General features: G+C 75.0%; 3 protein-coding genes and 2 non-coding genes across 5 annotated transcripts; 3 read left to right on the forward strand and 2 right to left on the reverse strand.

Annotated features, from left to right (window-relative positions):
- PWWP3A (PWWP domain containing 3A, DNA repair factor) lies at positions 1-12,337 on the forward strand. Its single transcript, XM_070058471.2, has 14 exons — positions 1-91; positions 1,531-1,653; positions 1,892-1,977; positions 2,571-2,641; positions 3,715-4,491; positions 5,098-5,199; positions 7,563-7,633; positions 7,855-7,931; positions 8,492-8,552; positions 9,532-9,607; positions 10,223-10,273; positions 10,682-11,118; positions 11,223-11,311; positions 12,065-12,337. The coding sequence occupies exons 2-14, from the start codon at positions 1,597-1,599 to the stop codon at positions 12,120-12,122; spliced, it is 2,013 nt and encodes a 670-aa protein (XP_069914572.2). The 5' UTR covers positions 1-91; positions 1,531-1,596; the 3' UTR covers positions 12,123-12,337.
- On the reverse strand, positions 5,224-7,536 carry LOC149121381 (uncharacterized). The gene is made up of 2 exons (XM_089316268.1): positions 7,517-7,536; positions 5,224-6,826 (listed from the first exon to the last, which is right to left on the reverse strand). Exons 1-2 carry the CDS (start codon positions 7,534-7,536, stop codon positions 5,827-5,829), a joined length of 1,020 nt encoding a protein of 339 aa, XP_089172394.1. The 3' UTR covers positions 5,224-5,826.
- A 1,872-nt stretch (positions 12,338-14,209) lies between the features above and the next one.
- Positions 14,210-14,282, reverse strand: TRNAF-GAA (transfer RNA phenylalanine (anticodon GAA)). Its single transcript has one exon. It is a non-coding gene; the product is annotated as a tRNA-Phe (tRNA).
- Positions 14,283-14,412: 130 nt separating this feature from the next.
- Positions 14,413-14,486, forward strand: TRNAN-GUU (transfer RNA asparagine (anticodon GUU)). Its single transcript has one exon. It is a non-coding gene; the product is annotated as a tRNA-Asn (tRNA).
- Positions 14,487-14,720: 234 nt separating this feature from the next.
- On the forward strand, positions 14,721-18,029 carry NDUFS7 (NADH:ubiquinone oxidoreductase core subunit S7). The gene is made up of 8 exons (XM_051828913.3): positions 14,721-14,750; positions 15,524-15,560; positions 15,901-15,969; positions 16,286-16,403; positions 16,762-16,941; positions 17,048-17,094; positions 17,642-17,730; positions 17,869-18,029. The coding sequence occupies exons 1-8, from the start codon at positions 14,735-14,737 to the stop codon at positions 17,964-17,966; spliced, it is 654 nt and encodes a 217-aa protein (XP_051684873.3). The 5' UTR covers positions 14,721-14,734; the 3' UTR covers positions 17,967-18,029.
- The last annotated feature ends 11 nt before the right edge of the window (positions 18,030-18,040 follow it).

Genomic DNA, 18,040 nt, shown 5'->3' on the forward strand with positions numbered 1-18,040 from the left:
CGGGGCGGGGCTTGGCGGCGCCGCGAGGCAGGCCACGCCCCCGGGCCCGCGGGGAGCGGCGGCGGCGGCGGCGGCGGCGGCGGCGGCGGCGGTGAGCGCGGGGGCGCGGGCGGCGGTTGGCGGGCGGGCCCTCTCCACCCTCCGCCGTTGGGGCCGCTGCGGCCTGCCCGCCTGGGCTCGGGCTCCGCGCGTGGGAGGCCGAGGCGCCCGGGGAGCCCGGCGGCGGAGTCCGTGGGAGCTGCGGGCGGGGGCCTTGGCCTGGCCGTGACGGGCGGGGGGTCGCCCTTGGCGCGCACCCTTTCCTGCCGCGGTGACCCTGCCCCCACCAGGGCCGTGAAATCCCCCCCCCACGCTGCTTCCTGAATGTGCAGTCCCAGTGCTGCGCCCAGATCCCCTCTGCTCGCTGCCCCCCCCCGTGGGCCAGGACCCTCCCTTGCTGCTGCCCGAGCCCCTCTGCCGCCTGAACCCCACTCCTGTCTGCCCGAGCCCCGCTTCTGTGCCTGAGCCCCCAGCCCCGTCTCCTGCCCGAGCCCCCCCATTCTGTGCCTCAGCCCGCAGCCCCGTCTCCTGCCTGGAGCCCCCCGTTCTGTGCCTCAGCCCCCAGCCCCATCTCCTGCCTGAGCCCCCCCTTCCGTGCCTGAGCCCCCAGCCCTGTCTCGGGCCCAGCCCCGTCTCCTTCCTGGAGCCCCCCCTTCCGTGCCCAAGTCCTGAGCCCCCAGCCCCATCTCCTGCCTGGACCCCCCCTCCCCCCTTGCCTGAGCCCCCAGCCCCGTCTCCTGCCTGGACCCCCCCCCCGTGCCTGAGCCCTGAGCCCCCAGCCCCGTCTCCTGCCTGGACCCCCCCCCGTGCCTGAGCCCCGAGCCCCCAGCCCCGTCTCCTGCCTGGAGCCCCCCGTGCCTGAGCCCCCAGCCCCTAGCCCTGTCTCCTGCCCGAGCCCCCCTTCTGTGCCCGAGCCCCCAGCCCCCAGCCCCGTCTCCTGCCCGAGCCCCCCTTCTGTGCCTGAGCCCCGAGCCCCCAGCCCCGTCTCCTGCCCGAGCCCCCCTTCTGTGCCTGAGCCCCGAGCCCCCAGCCCCGTCTCCTGCCCGAGCCCCCCTTCTGTGCCTGAGCCCCGAGCCCCCAGCCCCGTCTCCTGCCCGAGCCCCCAGCCCCCAGCCCCGTCTCCTGCCCGAGCCCCCCAGGCCTGCAGCAGGCCTGCGCCTGTGGCGGTGCAGCTGTCGCCGCCCTGTGAGGGACGGGGCAGCCGGGAGCCGTGTCCTCCCGGGTCTGTGTGCTGTGGGCAGGGGTGAGCGCCCAGACGGGGGGGGGAGGCCTGGATTGTCAGGATGCCTGCCGTGCCGGGCCGAGGCCGGAGCCTGTGGCTGGCAGCCGGCGCCTCCCCGGGCCGTGGCCGGGGCCTCTGGCTGTGGGGCCGCAGTGGGCAGCGGGCCGGCGGGGGGTCCAGGCCTGGCGGCCCTGGCGCGCTCACCGCTGCCCTTGGCTGCCCGGCGGCCGGCGGGGTGTGGTGACCCCGGCCGGCGCGCTGTGTTGCAGGGCCCGGCGGTGTGGACCTGCGACGCTCTGTGCCGGAGCCTTCGCCGCTGCTGCGGGCGCCCCGCCATGACGGATGCCACGTACGTCCTGTGCCGCTGGCAGGAGCGACTGTGGCCGGCGAAGGTGACCGGACGCCCACCCAGGCTGCGCGGCTCGGGGCTGCCGGCCGCTCCCCTCTCCCAGTTATCGGGGCTCTGGTGGGGCGCACCAGTTCCGGAGGCGTCCCCCCCCCACTAAAACAGCCGCAGCGCCGGCTGTACCGAGGCCACACCGTGGGCTACAGCCTGGCGCGGTCCCCGCGGCGTCTCCGGGGGGCTGGGCCCGGCCTCGGGCGTCGCTGACCCCGTCCGTGTGAACGCAGGTTTTGGCCAAAACCGAGACGCCGGCGAGAAACAAGAGGAAGAAGGACTCCTTCCTGGACCTGCAGATCCTCTCCCTGGAGGAAAAGTTGAGTGTGGCGGGCGTGGCGGGTGTGGGGGGCGTGGGCGTGGGCATCATGGGCACAGGTGTGGTGGGCGTGGCGGCCGTGATGGGTGTGGCGGGCGTGGGGCCAGCCTGGCTGCGCCCTTGTGCCCCCGATGGCCGGCGCGGGCTAAGAGGCGAGGCGGTGGCACCGGCACCGGGCACCGGCACGGCCGACAGCGAAGCCCCAGGCTGAGGGCGCGAGCGCGTGGAGCCCGGCTCCCGTCCCGGCTCCCGCTCTGCCTGCGGCTGCGGAGGGAGTCGGAGCTTCCGGTCTGAGAGCAAGCGGGTTCTTCTCCGTGGAGACAGCCAGGCTTCTCAGAGGAAAACACCACCACACCCCCCAGGCCCCGCTGCCCGGTCGGCGTGGTCGGCTGTGGTCAGCTGTGGCCGGCGTGGTCGGCTGTGGTCAGCTGTGGTCGGCCGTGGTCGGCGTGGTCGGGCATGGTCAGCTGTGGTCGGCGTGGTCGGCTGTGACTCGGTTCCCGTGCAGGGTCGAGGAGGAGAACAAATGAATTTTTTGTCACCTAAAGAGAAACCGCGTGCGCCGCGGCGGTAACGCGTCTCCCTCCCCGCAGAGTCCGGGTGCGGAGCGCGGAGGTGGAGGCCCTGCGGAGGTCACGGATCGAGGACATCGCCTCCTTCCTGGGTGAGCGCCCCTCCCGGGAGGCTGGTGGTGGGGAGGGGCCCGCGGGGTCCTGCAGGCGGGAGGGGGCGGGGCGGGGCGGGGCCGTCTCCTGTCTCTGCCCATCCCCCCGTAAGACCACGAAGTGGCCCTGTGGCCCCCGCCTGGCCCCGCTCCGGCCCGGTTAGAACCGTCCTTCGTGTGTTTGGCATTTCAGAGCGGAGGCCGGGGGCGGGGAGGGGGCGCTGCCGTGGGAGAGGGCAGCGGGGCAGCCGTGGGCTCTGTGCTGCCCGTGCTGGGTGTCCAGTTCAGCGGCCGCTTCCTCATGTGACTGAGAGACCTCACGTGAAACCAGCCAGGCTGGGGCCGGCCACCCGTGCACACACGAGCGAAACACACCACGCCAGGGCTGCTCACGCGGGTGCACAGCCAGGAGCAGTCATGCGTGTGCACACGCGACCAGGAACATAGCTGAGCCAGTCACGCGTGTGCACACACAGTGAGCCCATAGCTGAGCCGGGGCCGGGCACGCGTGCGCACGGCCGGGAAGGGGTCTGAGCTGGGGCGGCCGTGCGTTTGCACGCACAGGAGCACTGGCAGCTGTGCCGGTGATCGGCCAGGGCCGTGCCCTCCCCCGCTCCGCCGCGGGCTGTCCTGGGGGCCGGCGGTCGGTGGCGTCTTTCCTGCTCAGGAGACGCCGCCGCGGGGGGAGGCGCTGGGCCCGCTCCAGGACACTGCCTCCATCGCTCGTTCCCGACGCGCCGGGGCCGTGTGTCGGGATCAGTAAATGAAGCGGCGGCCGTGGGGAGGTGGGGCTGAGCCGGAGGCCCAGGGTGCCCGTGCGGGAAGCCGGGAGCCGCCCCGGCGCAGGCCCCGCTCTCCATGCGGGAGGATTTGTGGGACGTGGGAATGCGTCTGCCGGGTGTTGTGTGGCTGGAGGACTCCGTCTCTAGCCATTCAGCGTGAGGTCAGTCGATCTGCGTTTTAGGAAAGCGGAGCTGGGGGGCGGCGAGGCCGCGGGGGTGAGCCGGGCCAGCGCCCCGGCCAGACGGGACGGCCTGCGCGCCTGACCGGCCGCGTGTGCTCTGTCCTCGCAGCCTCGCAGCAGGAGGCCCCCGCCGCCCCCCTGGAGGAGCTGACCTACCGGCGCTCGCTGCGCGTCGCGCTGGACGTCCTGAGCCAGAGAAGCGGCTCCAGCCGAGGAGCCCCTGCCGGGGAGGACAGCCGCGCGCCGTGGGCACGGGCCGGGCAGCCCCACGAGGCCGACCCCTCCCCGCGGCTGCAGGAAGACGCGCCGGGCGCTCCGGGCCCCGAGAGCAGGGAGCACGCGCAGCAAAGCCCGCGCGGACAGGACGCCGGGTGCCGGGTGGACCTCGAGACGGGGCTCGGGAGGAGGGGGACCCCAGGAGCCCCGCCCGGCCCGGCGTCCAGCGCTGCTTCCCGGGGTGGCCGCGGACTGAGAGCGCACGGAAGCCGGGCTCTGGCCAAGAGGGGGAGAAGCGCGGCGCAGAGGCCAGGCTCCGGCCAGAAGGCGCGGTCACCCTCGGAGGCCGCGGCCGGCAGCCGGGCAGCCCCCGCCTCGCCCTCCAGGGTCAGGGAGGACGACCCATGCGCCAAGGCCGACGGACACGACCCGGGCTTGCCGTCCGGCAGCCTCACGGTGCTCCCGGCCCCCGAGCGCTCGGCCTGCCCGGGGACCGGTGGTCGCCCCGCAAAGAGGCCGCGCCTGCACGGCAGCCAGAGGCCAGGCGCCCGGCACCGGCCGCCGAGGCCCGGAGAGCAGGGGGCTCTGGGGGACGGCCTGCCCGGCCCCGGCGCGCCTGCGTGTGCGGCGAGAGGGCCTCGTCTCGGCGGCGGCGAGGGGCCCGAGGAAGGTAAGATGGGGGTCTCGGGAGCCCGGCAGGAGCGCCCGGGGCGGGGGCGGCGCTGCTGTGTCCCTAACCAGGTCTTAACGAGCTCTGAGCCCGGCTTCTCTCACCCTGCGGGCTCGCGGAGTGTGTGTTTGTGTTTGGAAGCGGAGGGCGCAGGGCCGGGGAGGGGGCCGTGGCCGCAGCCGCGCCCGCCCCGGGTTAACTGGGGAGGCAGCCGTGGGGCCCTTGACCTTGGGCAGGGGTCTGGGCGGTGTGGAAGGCCTGGCTCCGCCGGCGCTCGTGTGTAGCCGGAGCTCCAGGTGGCGACCCCAGGGTGCACTTCTGAGACCTAGCTCGGTGCCCGAATTCCGCCCGCGAGGGCTCCAGGCCGTGCCGCCTCTGCGTCTGCTCTGAGCTCCGCACAGCGGGGGCAGGGGACTGGGGAGGAGCAGCCCTGGCTGCACAAAGGAGCCCCCGGCCCCGGTCGCCGCGGTCCGCTGCCCCTCCGTGCGAGCCGCGGAGCCCCAGCGTGCCTGGCGGGCCGTGGCAGCAGGCAGCGCGCCCGGCCCCGGTTGTCCGGGAGGCGCCTGGAGGCCACGCGGGTGGACGTCTGACGCCGCCCGGTTGCAGGTTGTCCGTCTTCGGAGGAGTCGGTGGAGCTGAACTCCGTGAGCTCCGTCCTGGAGGACGACGAGGAGGACGAGGAGCCGCCCAGGATTCTCCTGTTCCACGGTGAGAGCGGGCCCGCGACGCGGGGCGGGGGCGGGGCGGGGGCGGCAGGGCTGGCCGCGCCGCCGCACAAGGGCCGCCTGGGGAAGCCCCCGTCCTGTCTCAGTCCCCGCAGTGGGCTTCGGGGCCGCGTGACAGATGGGCTCTGGCGCTGTGGGCCCTGGCGTGGAGGGGTGGCGCCTGCGGGCCGGGGGCGCCCGGGGCTGCAGCCCAGGGAGCGGCAGCGACTGGGAGGTCCGCGTCCTCGCGTGCGGGGTCCCGCCTCTCCCGCCTCCACGCCCCGGGCTGGGCCTTTGTGTCGTGTTTTGTTTTTTCTTAAAGATGTATTTATCGGCCGGCACGGCTCACTAGGCTAATCCTCTGCCTGCGGCGCCGGCACACCGGGTTCTAGTCCCGGTTGGGGCGCCGGATTCTGTCCCGGTTGCCCCTCTTCCAGGCCAGCTCTCTGCTGTGGCCAGGGAGTGCAGCGGAGGATGGCCCAGGTGCTTGGGCCCTGCACCCCATGGGAGACCAGGAGAAGCACCTGGCTCCTGCCTTCGGATCGGCACAACGCCGGCTGTCGCGGCCACTTGGGGAGTGAGCCAACGGAAGGAAGACCTTTAAAAATACAAGGAAAAAAAAAAGATGTATTTATTTGAAAGAGTTTCCTGGGGACGGGGAGAGACCTTCCACCCGCCAGCTCACTTCCCAAGACGGCCTCAACACCAGGTCCCCCGCGGGTGCAGGGCCCAGGGACTCGGCCGTCCTCCACTGCCCTCCCAGGCCACAGCCCGAGCTGGACCGGAGAGGAGCAGCCGGGGCTGGAACCGGCGCCCGTGTGGGATGCCGGTGCTGCGGGCGGCAGCTCTGCCCGCTGGGCCGCCGCGCCGACCCGGCTGTGTTTCTAACGGCGTCACCTTGGGGAGGACTGGACTGAGGAGATGCAGACGTGCAGAGAGGGGACGCGGGCTCCGCCCAGCCCCCGCCCGGGGACGGCCCGCAGGGCGGCCACAGCCGGGGTGATGTCCCGCAGGGTGGCCAGAGCCGGGGAGACGTCCCGCAGGGCGGCCACAGCCAGGGTGATGTCCCAAAGGTTGTCACAGCCAGGGTGATGTCCCGCAGGGCGGCCACAGCCGGGTGGCCCCGCCTGCACGCGTCCTTCCCTGGGGCTGAGCTGCGCGAGTGCTGTGTCCGCGGTGGACACGCATGCGCCTGTGCCGCAGCCCCTCCTTTCCCTTCAGGCTCAGGCCCCCGCCTGTGGGGGGGCACCGTCACCCCCGCTCCGCCAGGCCCGGGGTCCCTGAGTGCTGCCCCGGCCCCGCCTGCAGGAGCTGCGTCCGCAGGTGCAGGGCCCCAGGACCTGGGCCTCGTCCACTGCTCTCCCAGGCCACGGCAGGGGGCTGGACAGGAAGTGGAGCCGCCGGGACTCGAACCGGCGCCCACATGGGATGCGGCCCTGCAGGCAGGGCTTCGCCCGCTGCGCCCCAGCGCCGGCCCCTGGGGAGCATTTCCGTCGGTGCAGGTCCCCGGCTCCCTGAGAGCGGCTGCCCCGTGTGTGTCCGACCCGACGCTCAGCCCACGGCCCCGAGGGACGCCAGGCGGCGGGCGCCGCGTCCGAGCCCGAGCCGCGTCTGTGTGTCTGACCTGGCGGCTGTGGCGGGGGGGGGGGGGGGGGGGGGGGGGCTCTGCCTGCCGACTCGCCGGGCCGGGGCGGGGCCGTGCTGCCTGGGGTTCGGTGTCTTACACCTCGCGCGGGTGCTGGCGCCCGTGCTGGCGCCGCGGTCTGCTCGCGGCTGTGCGGCTGGCCCCCGCGGGAGCCCGGTTTCCCGAGCGAAGCCTCGGCGGGGTGAGGGGTCCACGTTGGGGTCTGCGCCGGGTGCGGTTTCCTGCTTTGGGTTTTGTGCCGCGTCCTGGGACTTGACTGGGGGCTGGCGGGGCGGGGCCGCCGACGCCCTCCTCGCCCCTTGGAGCCGCGGTCCTGGCTGCCAGCCGGCGCCGGACCCGCCTCTCTGTTGAAAGGTTTCTCGGTTCTTTAGAAACGCACGATTCACGCAGTGATTGGTTAGGAGGGCCGAGGACCGAGGCGGCGGCAGGAGGGCGGCTGGCGGGGCCGGGACTCAGGCCGGCGCCCGCTCCTCGCCAGGGTGCTGGCGGGGCCGGAGGGGAGTGGAGCAGCCGGGACTGGCACTGGGCTTCCCCGGCTGTGCCCCAGCGCCGGCCCCGGGACCCTCGGCCGCGCCCGCTGGCCTGGTCCTGCGCAGGTGGACGCTGGCCACAGTGTCGGATCTCCCTCCCGGGAAGGGACGGTGTCTCCAGCCCCCCCCCCCCCCCCCCCGCGCGCCTGGTGCGGATTTGACTCATCTTTTTTTCTCTCTCTTTAATTCTAGAACCAAGCTCGTTTGAAGTAGGAATGCTGGTCTGGCTGAAATACCAAAAATACCCGTTCTGGCCGGCGGTGGTAAGAGCGCCCCCCAGCACCCCCCCAGGGGCCCCGTGGAGGCTGAGTCGCTGGCTTGGGGGCCTGCGAGAGCCTCCTGGAGCCCCACTCCCTCGCTGACCTGGAGTGGGGTCGGGAAAGTGCCCGAGGCCGGCCCTCCCCCGCGCTGTGCCCGGCTCGCAGGTGCAGTGCCGCCGCGCCTCCGCGTCTCCTGGCGCTTGACTTCCTGGCTTTGCCGACAGGTCAAGAGCGTCCGGCGCAGAGACAAGAAGGCCAGCGTGCTGTTCATCGAAGGCGACATGGACCCCAAAGGCCGGGGGTAACGCCGCGCCCCTCCCTGGGAGGCCGGGCGGGCGGGGCGGGTCCTGGAGGGGGCGGGGCGGGTCCTGGAGGGGGCGGGCTCCCTGGGGGCGGGGCGGGCGGGGGGCGGGCTCCCTGGGGCGGGGCCGGGAGGGGCGCGCTCCCTGGGGGCGGGGCCGAGGGTCCAGGAGGCGGGAGGGGGCGGGCTCCCTGGGGGCGGGGGCGGGTCCGGGAGGGGGCGGGTCCGGGAGGGGGCGGGTCCGGGGCCCGGCTCACCGCGCCCTCTGCCCCCAGCATCACGGTGTCGCTGCGCCCAGGAGGGGCAGGCTCCCGTGGGGGCGAGGCCGGGCTCCCGTGGGGGCGGGGCCTGGCTCCCTGGGGGCGGGGCGGGTCCGAGTCCGGGGGGGGGGGGCCGTGCTCACCGCTCCCTCTGCCCCCAGCATCACGGTGTCGCTGCGCCCAGGAGGGGCAGGCTCCCGTGGGGGCGAGGCCGGGCTCCCGTGGGGGCGGGGCCTGGCTCCCTGGGGGCGGGGCGGGTCCGAGTCCGGGGGCCGTGCTCACCGCTCCCTCTGCCCCCAGCATCACGGTGTCGCTGCGCAGGCTGAAGCACTTCGACTGCAAGGAGAAGCAGGCCCTGCTGGTAGGTGCCGCCCCCGGCCCGGCCCGGCCCGCGCTCGCCTGGGGGGGGGGGGCTCGTGGCCGCGCGGCGCAGGCGCGGACCCGGCTCGGGGCCGGCCTCTTGGGGTCGGCGATGGGCCTGACCGCTCCCAGCCTCGCGGGGAGGGTGCCGGCACACGGGTGCAGCGCGGCCGCGTCCCGGAAGCTGCCCCGCGTGCGCCGTGCGCCCCGCGCCGGGCCGTGGACAGCAGCTGCCCGGGCCCGGGAGTCTGTGGTCGGCTTGCTGCGCACTGGGTGCGGGGCGGAGATGAGCCCGTCCGGGTGGCCCTCTGCCGCGACGGGCAGCTGGGGGCGTGCGGCCCTGGCGGCACGTGGTTCCCACGTCGCGGTAGTCGGTGGCTTTGCCCCTGCGGCAGGCAGGCCTCAGGCTCGCGGGGCCGGCGTCCCGGCCGGGGCCCTCTCCCTGAGGTTTAACTCTGGCTGCTTCCCGGGTCGGGGCGCCGGGCCTGGAGCCGGGCGGGCCGGCGTGGACAGCGCACTCCCGCGGGCTGGACGTCCCCAGGAGGGGCCGGGCGGGGCCGGCAGGGTCCTGCTGCTCCGAGACTCGGGCGTGTGCTCGTGTGCTCGCGGGACCTGTTGTCAGGACGGGCGCTGTCCTGAGGGGACCCCGGAGGTCGGCCGGCGTCTCGTTCCCTTCGGTCCGGGCCAGGGGAGCGTGGGGGGCAGGCAAGCTGAGTGTGGCGGGGTGGGGGGGCTGCCCGTGCCCCTGGCCTGGCCCTTCCCCCCCCCCCGCCCGCCTGGCTCCTGTGGCCCTCGTGGGCGCGCTCTGCCCGGCTTGGGGGCTGCCCCAGGGCCCACCGGGGCTCTGATGCCGCCCGGCCCGGGGAGAGGCCGCGGCCCCCGGGTGTGCGTCAGCCCCGCTCCTGGTTCTGTGTGGCCCTGACGGCCAGGCCTCGCCCAGGCGGGTCCCGGGCCTCCGCTGACGCCTGCTGTCCCTCCAGAACACGGCCAAGGAGGACTTCGACCAGGCCATCGGCTGGTGCGTCTCCCTCATCACCGACTACCGGGTCCGCTTAGGTAGGTGAGCACCGCGCGGTAGGTGAGGGGCGACTGGGCCTGCGCCAAGCCGGGGCGGACAAAGGGCGGAGGCGTGGCGGCCTGGCCGGGCGGACGGGCCGGCGCTTCCCCTGTCCCAGCCCTGGCCACAGGCGTTTAGAGCACTGTGTTGTCTGGGGTGCAGAGAGGGCTCCTGCGGGTCCACTCCCCAGATGCCCACTTGAGCGTGGGGGTGGGGGCGTGGGGGCGTGGCCATCTCCCGGCGGTGGGAGCGTGGGGGCGTGGCCGTCTCCTGGCGGTGGGGGCGTGGCCGTCTCCCGGGGGTGGGAGCGTGGGGGCGTGGCCGTCTCCCGGGGGAGGTGTGGTGGGAGCGTGGGGGCGTGGCCGTCTCCTGGCGGCGGGGGTGGGGTGGGTGGGGGCGTGGCCGTCTCCCGGCGGTGGGAGCGTGGGGGCGTGGCCGTCTCCGGGGGGGGGTGTGTGGTGGGAGCGTGGGGGCGTGGCCGTCTCCTGGCGGCGGGGGTGGGGTGGGTGGGGGCGTGGCCGTCTCCCGGCGGTGGGAGCGTGGGGGCTGTGGCTGTCTCCCGGCCTGAGCAGGACATGTGTCCCGTGGTCCCCCCCCCCCCCCCCGTGCCGCAGGCTGTGGCTCCTTCGCCGGCTCCTTCCTGGAGTACTATGCTGCCGACATAAGTGAGTGCGCGGGGGTCCCCGTCCCCACCCCATCCTGACCCTGACCCCGCTGGTCTCCGGCTGACCCGGGCTCCCCTGTGACGCAGTGGGGCTGTGGAGGCCTCCACTCGCCGCCCGCCTCGGGCCCTGACCGCGGCCACCTGCAGTGTCCTGTTGGCGGGAGGGGGTGGCTGGGGTCCGGTTCTGAGCTTGTCGCCCGAACGCCAGAGCGCTTGCCGGCCCTGGAGTTCCCGCAGGAGCAGAAATCCCACCCCCGGCCCCCGCCTGGAGAGGAGGGAGGTTGATGGGCTGATTCCCGGGGGGCCGTGGGGGCGGGCAGGGGCTCCGTGTCCCCGGGGGCGCGGGGGTGACGCCCCGAGCCCCGGCCTGCACCCCGCTGGCCTCGCTGACCGCCAGCCCCCGTCGCAGGTTACCCCGTGCGGAAGTCCATCCAACAGGACGTCTTGGGGACCAAGTTCCCGCCGCTGAGCAAGGGGGAGCCCGAGGCGCCCGTGGGCGGGAGCCCCCCGGGGCCGCGGCCGCCCTTCCGGAAGGTGCTGCCCGACCGCTCCCGGGCCGCCCGGGACCGGGCCAACCAGAAGCTGGTGGAGTACATTGTGAAGGCCAAGGGCGCCGAGAGCCACCTGCGGGCCATCCTGCGGAGCCGGCGGCCGTCGCGCTGGCTGCACAGCTTCCTGAGCGCCAGCCAGCACGTGACCTGCGTGGAGACCTACCTGGAGGACGAGGGCCAGCTGGAGCGCGTGGTGCAGTACCTGCAGGGCGTGTGCCAGGAGGCCGGCAGCGAGGCGCTGGCCCGCGCCAACGGCGACCGGGTGCGCTTCATCCTGGACGTGCTGCTGCCCGAGGTGAGGCCGGGCCGGGCCGGGCCTGGGGGGGGGGCGGGGACGCGGCTCCGGCCCTGGGGCCGCAGGAGGACCCGGCCCCGGGCTGAGCGCCCGTGCCCCCCCAGGCCGTCATCTGCGCCATCTCCGCCGTGGACGCCGTGGACTACAAGACGGCGGAGGAGAAGTACATCAAGGGGCCCTCGCCCAGCTACCGGTAGGTGGCGCTCGTGGGGCCCGAGAGGCCGCGCTGGCCGCCGCCTCCCCAGGGGGGCCAGTGCCTGCAGCGCGGCCGGTGTCCCCGCTGGGCGGCTCCTCCCCTCCGAGAGGCCGGGCGCAGCCGGCTGTGATCAAGATGTCTGTGTCGGCGGCGTGCGCGGCCGCCCTGGGACCTGGCCCCCCAGCCCCTAATCCCTGTCCGGGCGCGCTGCCAGGCCTCGCGAGCCGTGACAGGCTGAAGACTCAACTAGGGCCGCTGGACAGGGCCTTGGCCGGCGCTGACCGGGCGCGGGCCCCGTGCCAGGCCCTGCGCCTCCCAGGCATGCTGTCCCGGGGACTCGGGGCGGAGTCGGAGCCGCGGCGCGAGCCCCACGTGCTCCCTGGAGACGGGCGGGGCCTCAGGAAGCCCACGGACAGGCAGCCGGGCGAGCCGGGCTCTGCACCCGGCAGTTTGGAGAAGGCCCGGGGAGGGAGGCAGCCCGGGGGAGGGAGGCTGCCCGGGGAGGGAGGCAGCCCGGGGAGGGAGGCTGCCCGCGGAGGGAGGCTGCCCGCGGAGGGAGGCTGCCCGCGTGGAGTCCTGTGCCCCGGTCCCGCGGCCTCCCGGCTCCCAGCCCCCATTTCCGCGGCCTGGCTTCCCTGGGTTGCTGTCCAGTGTGGGGCGACGGGCGCGGGGCCTCTCAGCGGATCCCGTGCGGTCCGTGTCCGCAGAGCCCGCGGCACACGTGCGGTGACGCGTCGGCTTTGTTTGAAGGGAGAAGGAGATCTTCGACAACCAGCTGCTGGAGGAGCGGAGCCGGCGCCGCCGCTGACGCCGCCGCGAGCTGCCTGCCTGGCGGCCGTCGGGGCTCCCACGTCCCGGTCCGCGCCGCTGCACGCGGGGTCTGCCGCTGGCCCCCGCGGGTTCCCCTCAGGCGCTGCCCCTGGGGGACCGCGTGCGTCCCCTGCGGCCGCCGGCCGTGCTGTGTCGTCGTTATCTCGTGTTGCGTTGCACCTGACATTAAACAGGAGTTGAACCAACAGCCGGGCCCTGCCTGGAGACGGCTGCGTGGCCTCTGCCGGGGCGGGCGGGGGGCGGCCACTGCTCACGGACACGCTCGGCCAGCACGTGCCCCCGTGGCCTGCTGCCTGCCTGGGTGGCCGTGGTGGGGGTCCCGTGGTGAGAAAGCCCACTGTGTGTGGGCGCTCGTCTGGGTGGCGGGAGAGGGCTGGGCGGGGGCCGTGCGCAAAGCCACGGGGGGCACTGGAGGGGGCGCAGCCACGGGGGGGCACTGGAGGGGGCGCAGGGCCATGGGCGGCACTGGAGGGGGCACAGCCACGGGGGCACTGGAGAGGGCGCAGAGCCACGGGGGCACTGGAGGGGGCGCAGAGCCACGGGGGGCATGAGTCATTCCGAGCCGCGCTGCAGCCGCTGTGGAAGCCGACGTTGGCGAAGTCCATCTGCTGACCCTGACGGGAGCTGAACTCAAAGGCGACGTGCGCCCGCCCCGGCCCTGCCTGCAGGGGCTGCCCTTCCGGTCCCTCGAGTCCGCCCAGAGCTGAGCGGGAAGTGGAGGCGTCGGGGCAGCCCCCTCCCCGGCCATGCCCTTGGCGGGTGTCCCCCGCGGAGGCCCGGGTGGGGCCAGGTGTCGGTCTGGTGGGAACCGGGCGGCCTGCCGGGGAGGCGGCTCGCTGGGCGGTGGGCGCTGGGCGGTGGGCGCTGGGCAGTGGGCGCCCCGCTGAGGCCCCGGGCGCTGCCCCAGACAGCCCGCAGGGGGCACCACCCGGGCGAACCCGGAGCAGCGAGGCCTCGGCGTCCCGCTGCCCCCCCCCCCCGAGGCCTCCGGTCAGCCGGGACCACGTCCACGGTGACAGGTGCAGGGCGGCCCGCGGCTGTGCCAACCACAGCCGCCCCCACGCACGGCGGAGCCTGTCCCGGAAAACCCGCCTGCCTCGCCCCTGCGGCCCCTGCCGCCCTGGGCCTGTGCTGACCGGGCAGCGGCCCCGGGCGCGGCTGGACTGAGCCGGACGGGGCGGGAGCAGCCGGCAGCCCCGAGGGGCGCAGCGCTCGGCCGGCACTGCCCCGAGACGGGAGAGCCACGCAGGGGCAGGACACACGTGGGCATCACACATGGACAAGACTTCAAGCCGCAGCAGAGCCCCCCACGGCGCTCTGCGTCCCCCTCCCCCACCCCGGCCTCAGCTGCTCTCCGACCCCCGTCTGCCCCCCCAGACCTGCTCCTGGACCTGCCCCGCCCCGTGGCCCTTGGTTCTGAGCCAGCCGCCCCCCCACCCCCCACCTCTAAGCAGGAGAAGCTACGTGGGGGCTGCGTCTGAGGGGCCTGCCTGGGGCCAGCCCAGCCCGGGACGGGGGTGTCCGGGCCAGGCTGGCAGCCCGGGCCGTCCACGGGAGGAGGGCGCAGAAGGAGGCGGTGAGCCCACCCCCATCCCCGAGGGAAGCCCCCACGCTCCCCATCCCCTCAGGAAGGCGCAGGGCAGACCCCAGTCCCATCGGGAAACAGCAGACATCGAGGAGAAAAGCCCCCCTCGGCCCGCCCCGGGGGTCCCGAGGCAGAGGACGGCAGGGCGCTGGGGGCCCCTGCCCCGACCTGTGACCCCTGCTCGCCAGGCTCAGTCTTCCCACAGGTAAAATGGGCACAACAGACCGCCCAGCTCGTTGGCAAGGGAAGGGCACCTTGCAAGCTGCCGGTTTCGGTGTTCCGTGTTCGTTTTTATAATTGGCGCTGGGTCTAACCCAAATTTTAAAACTACTGAAAATCAGGTGTGGGACAGAAGAGAGGGGTCTGGAGGGGAGGGGGTGGCATTTCTTTTCTTTTTTCTTTTTCTTTTTTTTTTTTTTTTTTGGTTGCTGCACAGTTGGGCGCATCATTAAAGAAGGATCCTGGGGCACCAAAAAGCCTGCCGAAACCCGGGATCGAACCAGGGACCTTTAGATCTTCAGTCTAACGCTCTCCCAACTGAGCTATTTCGGCTGGGCGGCAGAGGCCGCTCTTGCTCCGACTCCGCCCCTCGTTGCTCGCCCGCGCGCAGGCGCAGCGCGCCTCACGCGAGCAAGACGCGCATGCCTCGTAGGCCTCTTCCCGGCAGCGGGGTGCTAGCGTCGTCTCTGTGGCGCAATCGGTTAGCGCGTTCGGCTGTTAACCGAAAGGTTGGTGGTTCGAGCCCACCCAGGGACGCGCCTGCGCTTTTTGCTTTTGAGGAGACTTCCGGTGCCCTCCCCCTCCCGCGCGTGCCCTCCCGGTTTCGGCCGCCTGACTGGCGCGGTGACGCGCGGCGCGTGCGCGACCCTGTGGTCCGAAAGCGCACGGGAACGTCCCAGCTCTGGGTTCGGGTTTCCGCCGGCGCCCCGAGCCGTTTTGGGCGACGGTCCCGGCTACCCGGAACGCCAAAGCGGACGGACCGCAGAGGTTGTCTGAAGGCCAAGATGGCGCCGCTGTCGGGTGAGTGCCGGCCGGGGCCGCTCCCGCCTCTTCGCTGCGGCCTCTGCTCCGGCGGAGCCGCAGGGTCCGGACCGCCGCCCTTGAAGGGCCCGGGGCCGCGCGGGGCGGGGCTGGCGGCCGCTGCGGGGCGAGGAGGCCAGACGCGGAGGGGCCCGGAGCCCTCGGGGTCACCCTGGCGGAGGCGGGGTGCGCTGAAGCTCGCGGAGCGGCCCGGGGTGGGGAGGGCTGCCTCGCCCCAGGGCGGCCCCAGCCCTGGCCCGCCCGCCCCAGCCGCCGCCCCGCGTGGGGGGACCCCTCTGCAGGGCGCCCCTGCCCCGAGCGCTGCTGCCCGTGCCGCGTGGGGGTGGGCGGTGGCTCGCCGCTGCGCGCGCTGCCCATCCCCGGGGGTGGCCCAGGGCGGTGCCAGGCCGTGTCTGAAGCCCCCAGCCCCAGCCCCGGGAGGGCGGCGGGCGCACGCGGGCTGGAGCGGGCTGGGCGCTGGGAAGGGGCCGGCTGGGTGCCGCCAGGGGCAGGGGGTCCCGGCGGGGGGCCTGGGAGGGCAGCGGCCCCTGGGGCGGGGCGGGGGGTCACCCAGGAAGGCGGCCCCGGTGTGGAGCCGGGTCTAAGCCCGGGAGTGACGTGGGCTCGAACTCTGGGAGCCCTCGAAGGAAACCCCAGGGGGCGGGGCCGCGGAGGGGTGGGGCCTCAGAGGGCCGGGGGCGGGGCCGCGGAGGGGCGGGGCCGCGGGGGTGGGCCCGGCTGCTGACCTCACCCCGTGCCCCCTCTGTGTGCAGCCCCCGGCCTGCTCTGTGTCCGGACCCTGGGCCTGCGGTGAGTGCGTCTCCCCGCGTGACCGCCTGTCCTAGCTCGGTGTCACCGCCCGGCTGGACGGGGCGCTGACCTCTGCGTGGGTAGCGAAGGCCTGCAGGCCCCTGCCCGGGGAGCCGCCGGACGTCCCCTCAGCCATGCGTGGAGGGCCGGTCTGCAGGCGGCCCGGACTGGCCCACGTGGACGCACACTGGCCTGCTGGCTGGCCACGTGCCCCCCCCTTACCCTCTGGGCTGCCATGGGGGAGGGGGCTCTGGCCGGTGGCCCGAGGGACAGGGGCTGCCGTGCGGAGGCGGACCCGGGGGGCGGCGGGCGGCTGCTGACCCGGCTGTCTCCTCGGCAGCGCCGGCGTGACTGCGGCTCTGCAGGTACGAGGTGTGCAGCGGAGCGTGGCCGCCGAGGGGCCCAGCAGGTGAGGCTGGCCCTGCCCAGCCCCGGCCCCCGGCCCTGCCCTGCGCTCTGCCCCGTCCCGCCCGTCCCAGCCCCGTCCCGGCCCTGCGCTCTGCCCCGTCCCGCCCTGCCTTGCCCCGCCCCGCCCTGCCCTGCCCAGCCCCGTCCCGCCCTGTCCCGCCCTGCCCTGCCCAGCCCTGGCCCCACCAGCCCCGAGAGCGGCCGCCTGCCCCGCGGTGCTTGCGGGGGCCTCGGGGTGCTCCCGGGTGCTGCCCCGGAGAAGCCGCCGTGGGCCAGGCGTGGCTGACGCCTCCCCGCGCCTGTGTCCCCGCGCCCAGCACCCAGCCCGCCGTGTCGAAGGCCGGCGCCGTTGTCCCCAAGCCCCCTGCGCTTCCCCGGAGCCGCGGTGAATATGTGGTGGCCAAGCTGGACGACCTCATCAACTGGGCGCGCCGGGTGAGCCCCGCCCCCGGCCTGGAGGCTGCTGCTGCCCAGGATCCACCTCCTGGCCCTGCCCCACCCCCACCCCCACCCCCCCCACCCCGTGCGCGCCCGCGCCCTGCGGCTCCCTCTTGTTTTCACGCGGAGCCAGGAGCCAGGGACCTAAGACGGAAGCCGCGCGTGCCGAGGTCGGGGGGCCCTGGGGGCTGAGCGGCCGTAGTGACCGCAGAGGGGGTTCGGACCCCGGGGCGGGGCTGCCCGTGCTGGCGGGGGCGGGGCGGCCGGGACTCGGGGTTGCCCCTCCCCTGACGTCCTGTCGGCCTCGAGGTCAGCAGCCCCCGTGGCCCGCGCCTGACCGCGCCCCGCCCCCCAGAGCTCGCTGTGGCCCATGACCTTCGGCCTGGCCTGCTGCGCCGTGGAGATGATGCACATGGCCGCGCCGCGCTACGACATGGACCGCTTCGGCGTGGTGTTCCGCGCCAGCCCGCGCCAGGCCGACGTGATGATCGTGGCCGGCACGCTCACCAACAAGATGGCCCCGGCGCTGCGCAAGGTAGGCCCCGCCCCGGCCACGCCCACCACCCCTCGCCCCGCCCTGGCCCCGCCCCGGCTCCGCCCCTGCCCCGCCCCGCACGCTCAGGGCCCCGCTGTCCCCGCAGGTCTACGACCAGATGCCGGAGCCTCGCTACGTCGTGTCCATGGGCAGGTGAGCGCCGCTCGGCCACGTCCCGGGACAGCCTGCTGCACCCCCCAGCCGAGCGCCCGCCCGCGGCCCTGCCCCCGGCCCTCCCTCGCCTTGCGTAGGTGCGGGAACCCCTGACCCTGAGTGGCCGCCCCAGCGCCTGTGGCCACGAGCCCGCCTCCCGTCCTGCGGAGCCCGCTGTCCTGGGCTCTCCTTTGGGCTGCACCTGCCCTGGGCTCCGCCCCCCGCCCCGCCACCCCCCCCCCCCCCCGCGCGGTAGCCTGCGGGAGAGCCCCCTCCCCAGACGACCCAGCGCGCTCCCGGGAGCAGGCGGGGCCCGCCGTGGCTGCTGGGAGGGGCCGGCCGCAGGGCCCGGGCGGGGGGTGGCGCAGGCTCCCTCGGGGAGTCGGAGGGCGTCCGCCCTGCCTGGGGTGGGCTGCGGCCGCCCCGGGGGCATCCATCGGCCCCCATTTGCTCGCGAGGCTCAGGGCCCCTCGGCAGGCCCTCCCCCGGCCGTCGGGCAGGCGCGGGGGTGCGGACACAGGAGCCCCTCCCCGCACCCTCCCCGCAGCTGTGCCAACGGCGGGGGCTACTACCACTACTCCTACTCGGTGGTGAGGGGCTGCGACCGCATCGTGCCCGTGGACATCTACGTCCCAGGTGAGCGCCCCCACCGCGTCCTCGCGCCCGAGGAGGGCTGGCCTGGCGCCGGGTGGGCGTGGCCGGGGCGCCCGGGTGGGCGTGGCCGGGGAGCACGGTGGGCGTGGCCGGGGCGTGGCTAAGGCGCGCTGCCCGCAGGCTGCCCGCCCACGGCCGAGGCGCTGCTCTACGGCATCCTGCAGCTGCAGCGGAAGATCAAGCGGGAGAAGCGGCTCAAGATCTGGTACCGCAGGTAGCGCCGCCCCGCCCGGAGCCGCCCGCCAGACCCCAGACCCCGAATAAAGGCCCTGCCGCGCCCACCGCCCGTGTG

This window comes from Oryctolagus cuniculus, chromosome 16 (assembly GCF_051225735.1).
Source record: "Oryctolagus cuniculus isolate XC-2025 breed Fujian yellow rabbit chromosome 16, ASM5122573v1, whole genome shotgun sequence".
In the NCBI taxonomy this organism is placed as follows: Eukaryota; Metazoa; Chordata; class Mammalia; order Lagomorpha; family Leporidae; genus Oryctolagus; species Oryctolagus cuniculus.

Excerpts from the sequence above, each read along its gene's own strand:
- PWWP3A (XM_070058471.2), top strand. The coding sequence starts at position 1,597 with ATGACGGATGCCACGTACGTCCTGTGCCGCTGGCAGGAGCGACTGTGG. Across the intron at positions 1,654-1,891 it reads AGCGACTGTGGCCGGCGAAG|GTTTTGGCCAAAACCGAGAC; the intron begins GTGACCGGACGC and ends GTGTGAACGCAG. Across the intron at positions 8,553-9,531 it reads AGGAGAAGCAGGCCCTGCTG|AACACGGCCAAGGAGGACTT; the intron begins GTAGGTGCCGCC and ends CTGTCCCTCCAG.
- LOC149121381 (XM_089316268.1), bottom strand. The coding sequence starts at position 7,536 with ATGAGTCAAATCCGCACCAG. Across the intron at positions 6,827-7,516 it reads ATGAGTCAAATCCGCACCAG|CCGCCAGGTCAGACACACAG; the intron begins GCGCGCGGGGGG and ends CCCCCGCCACAG.
- NDUFS7 (XM_051828913.3), top strand. Across the intron at positions 15,561-15,900 it reads GTCCGGACCCTGGGCCTGCG|CGCCGGCGTGACTGCGGCTC; the intron begins GTGAGTGCGTCT and ends TCTCCTCGGCAG. Across the intron at positions 17,731-17,868 it reads CGTGGACATCTACGTCCCAG|GCTGCCCGCCCACGGCCGAG; the intron begins GTGAGCGCCCCC and ends CGCTGCCCGCAG.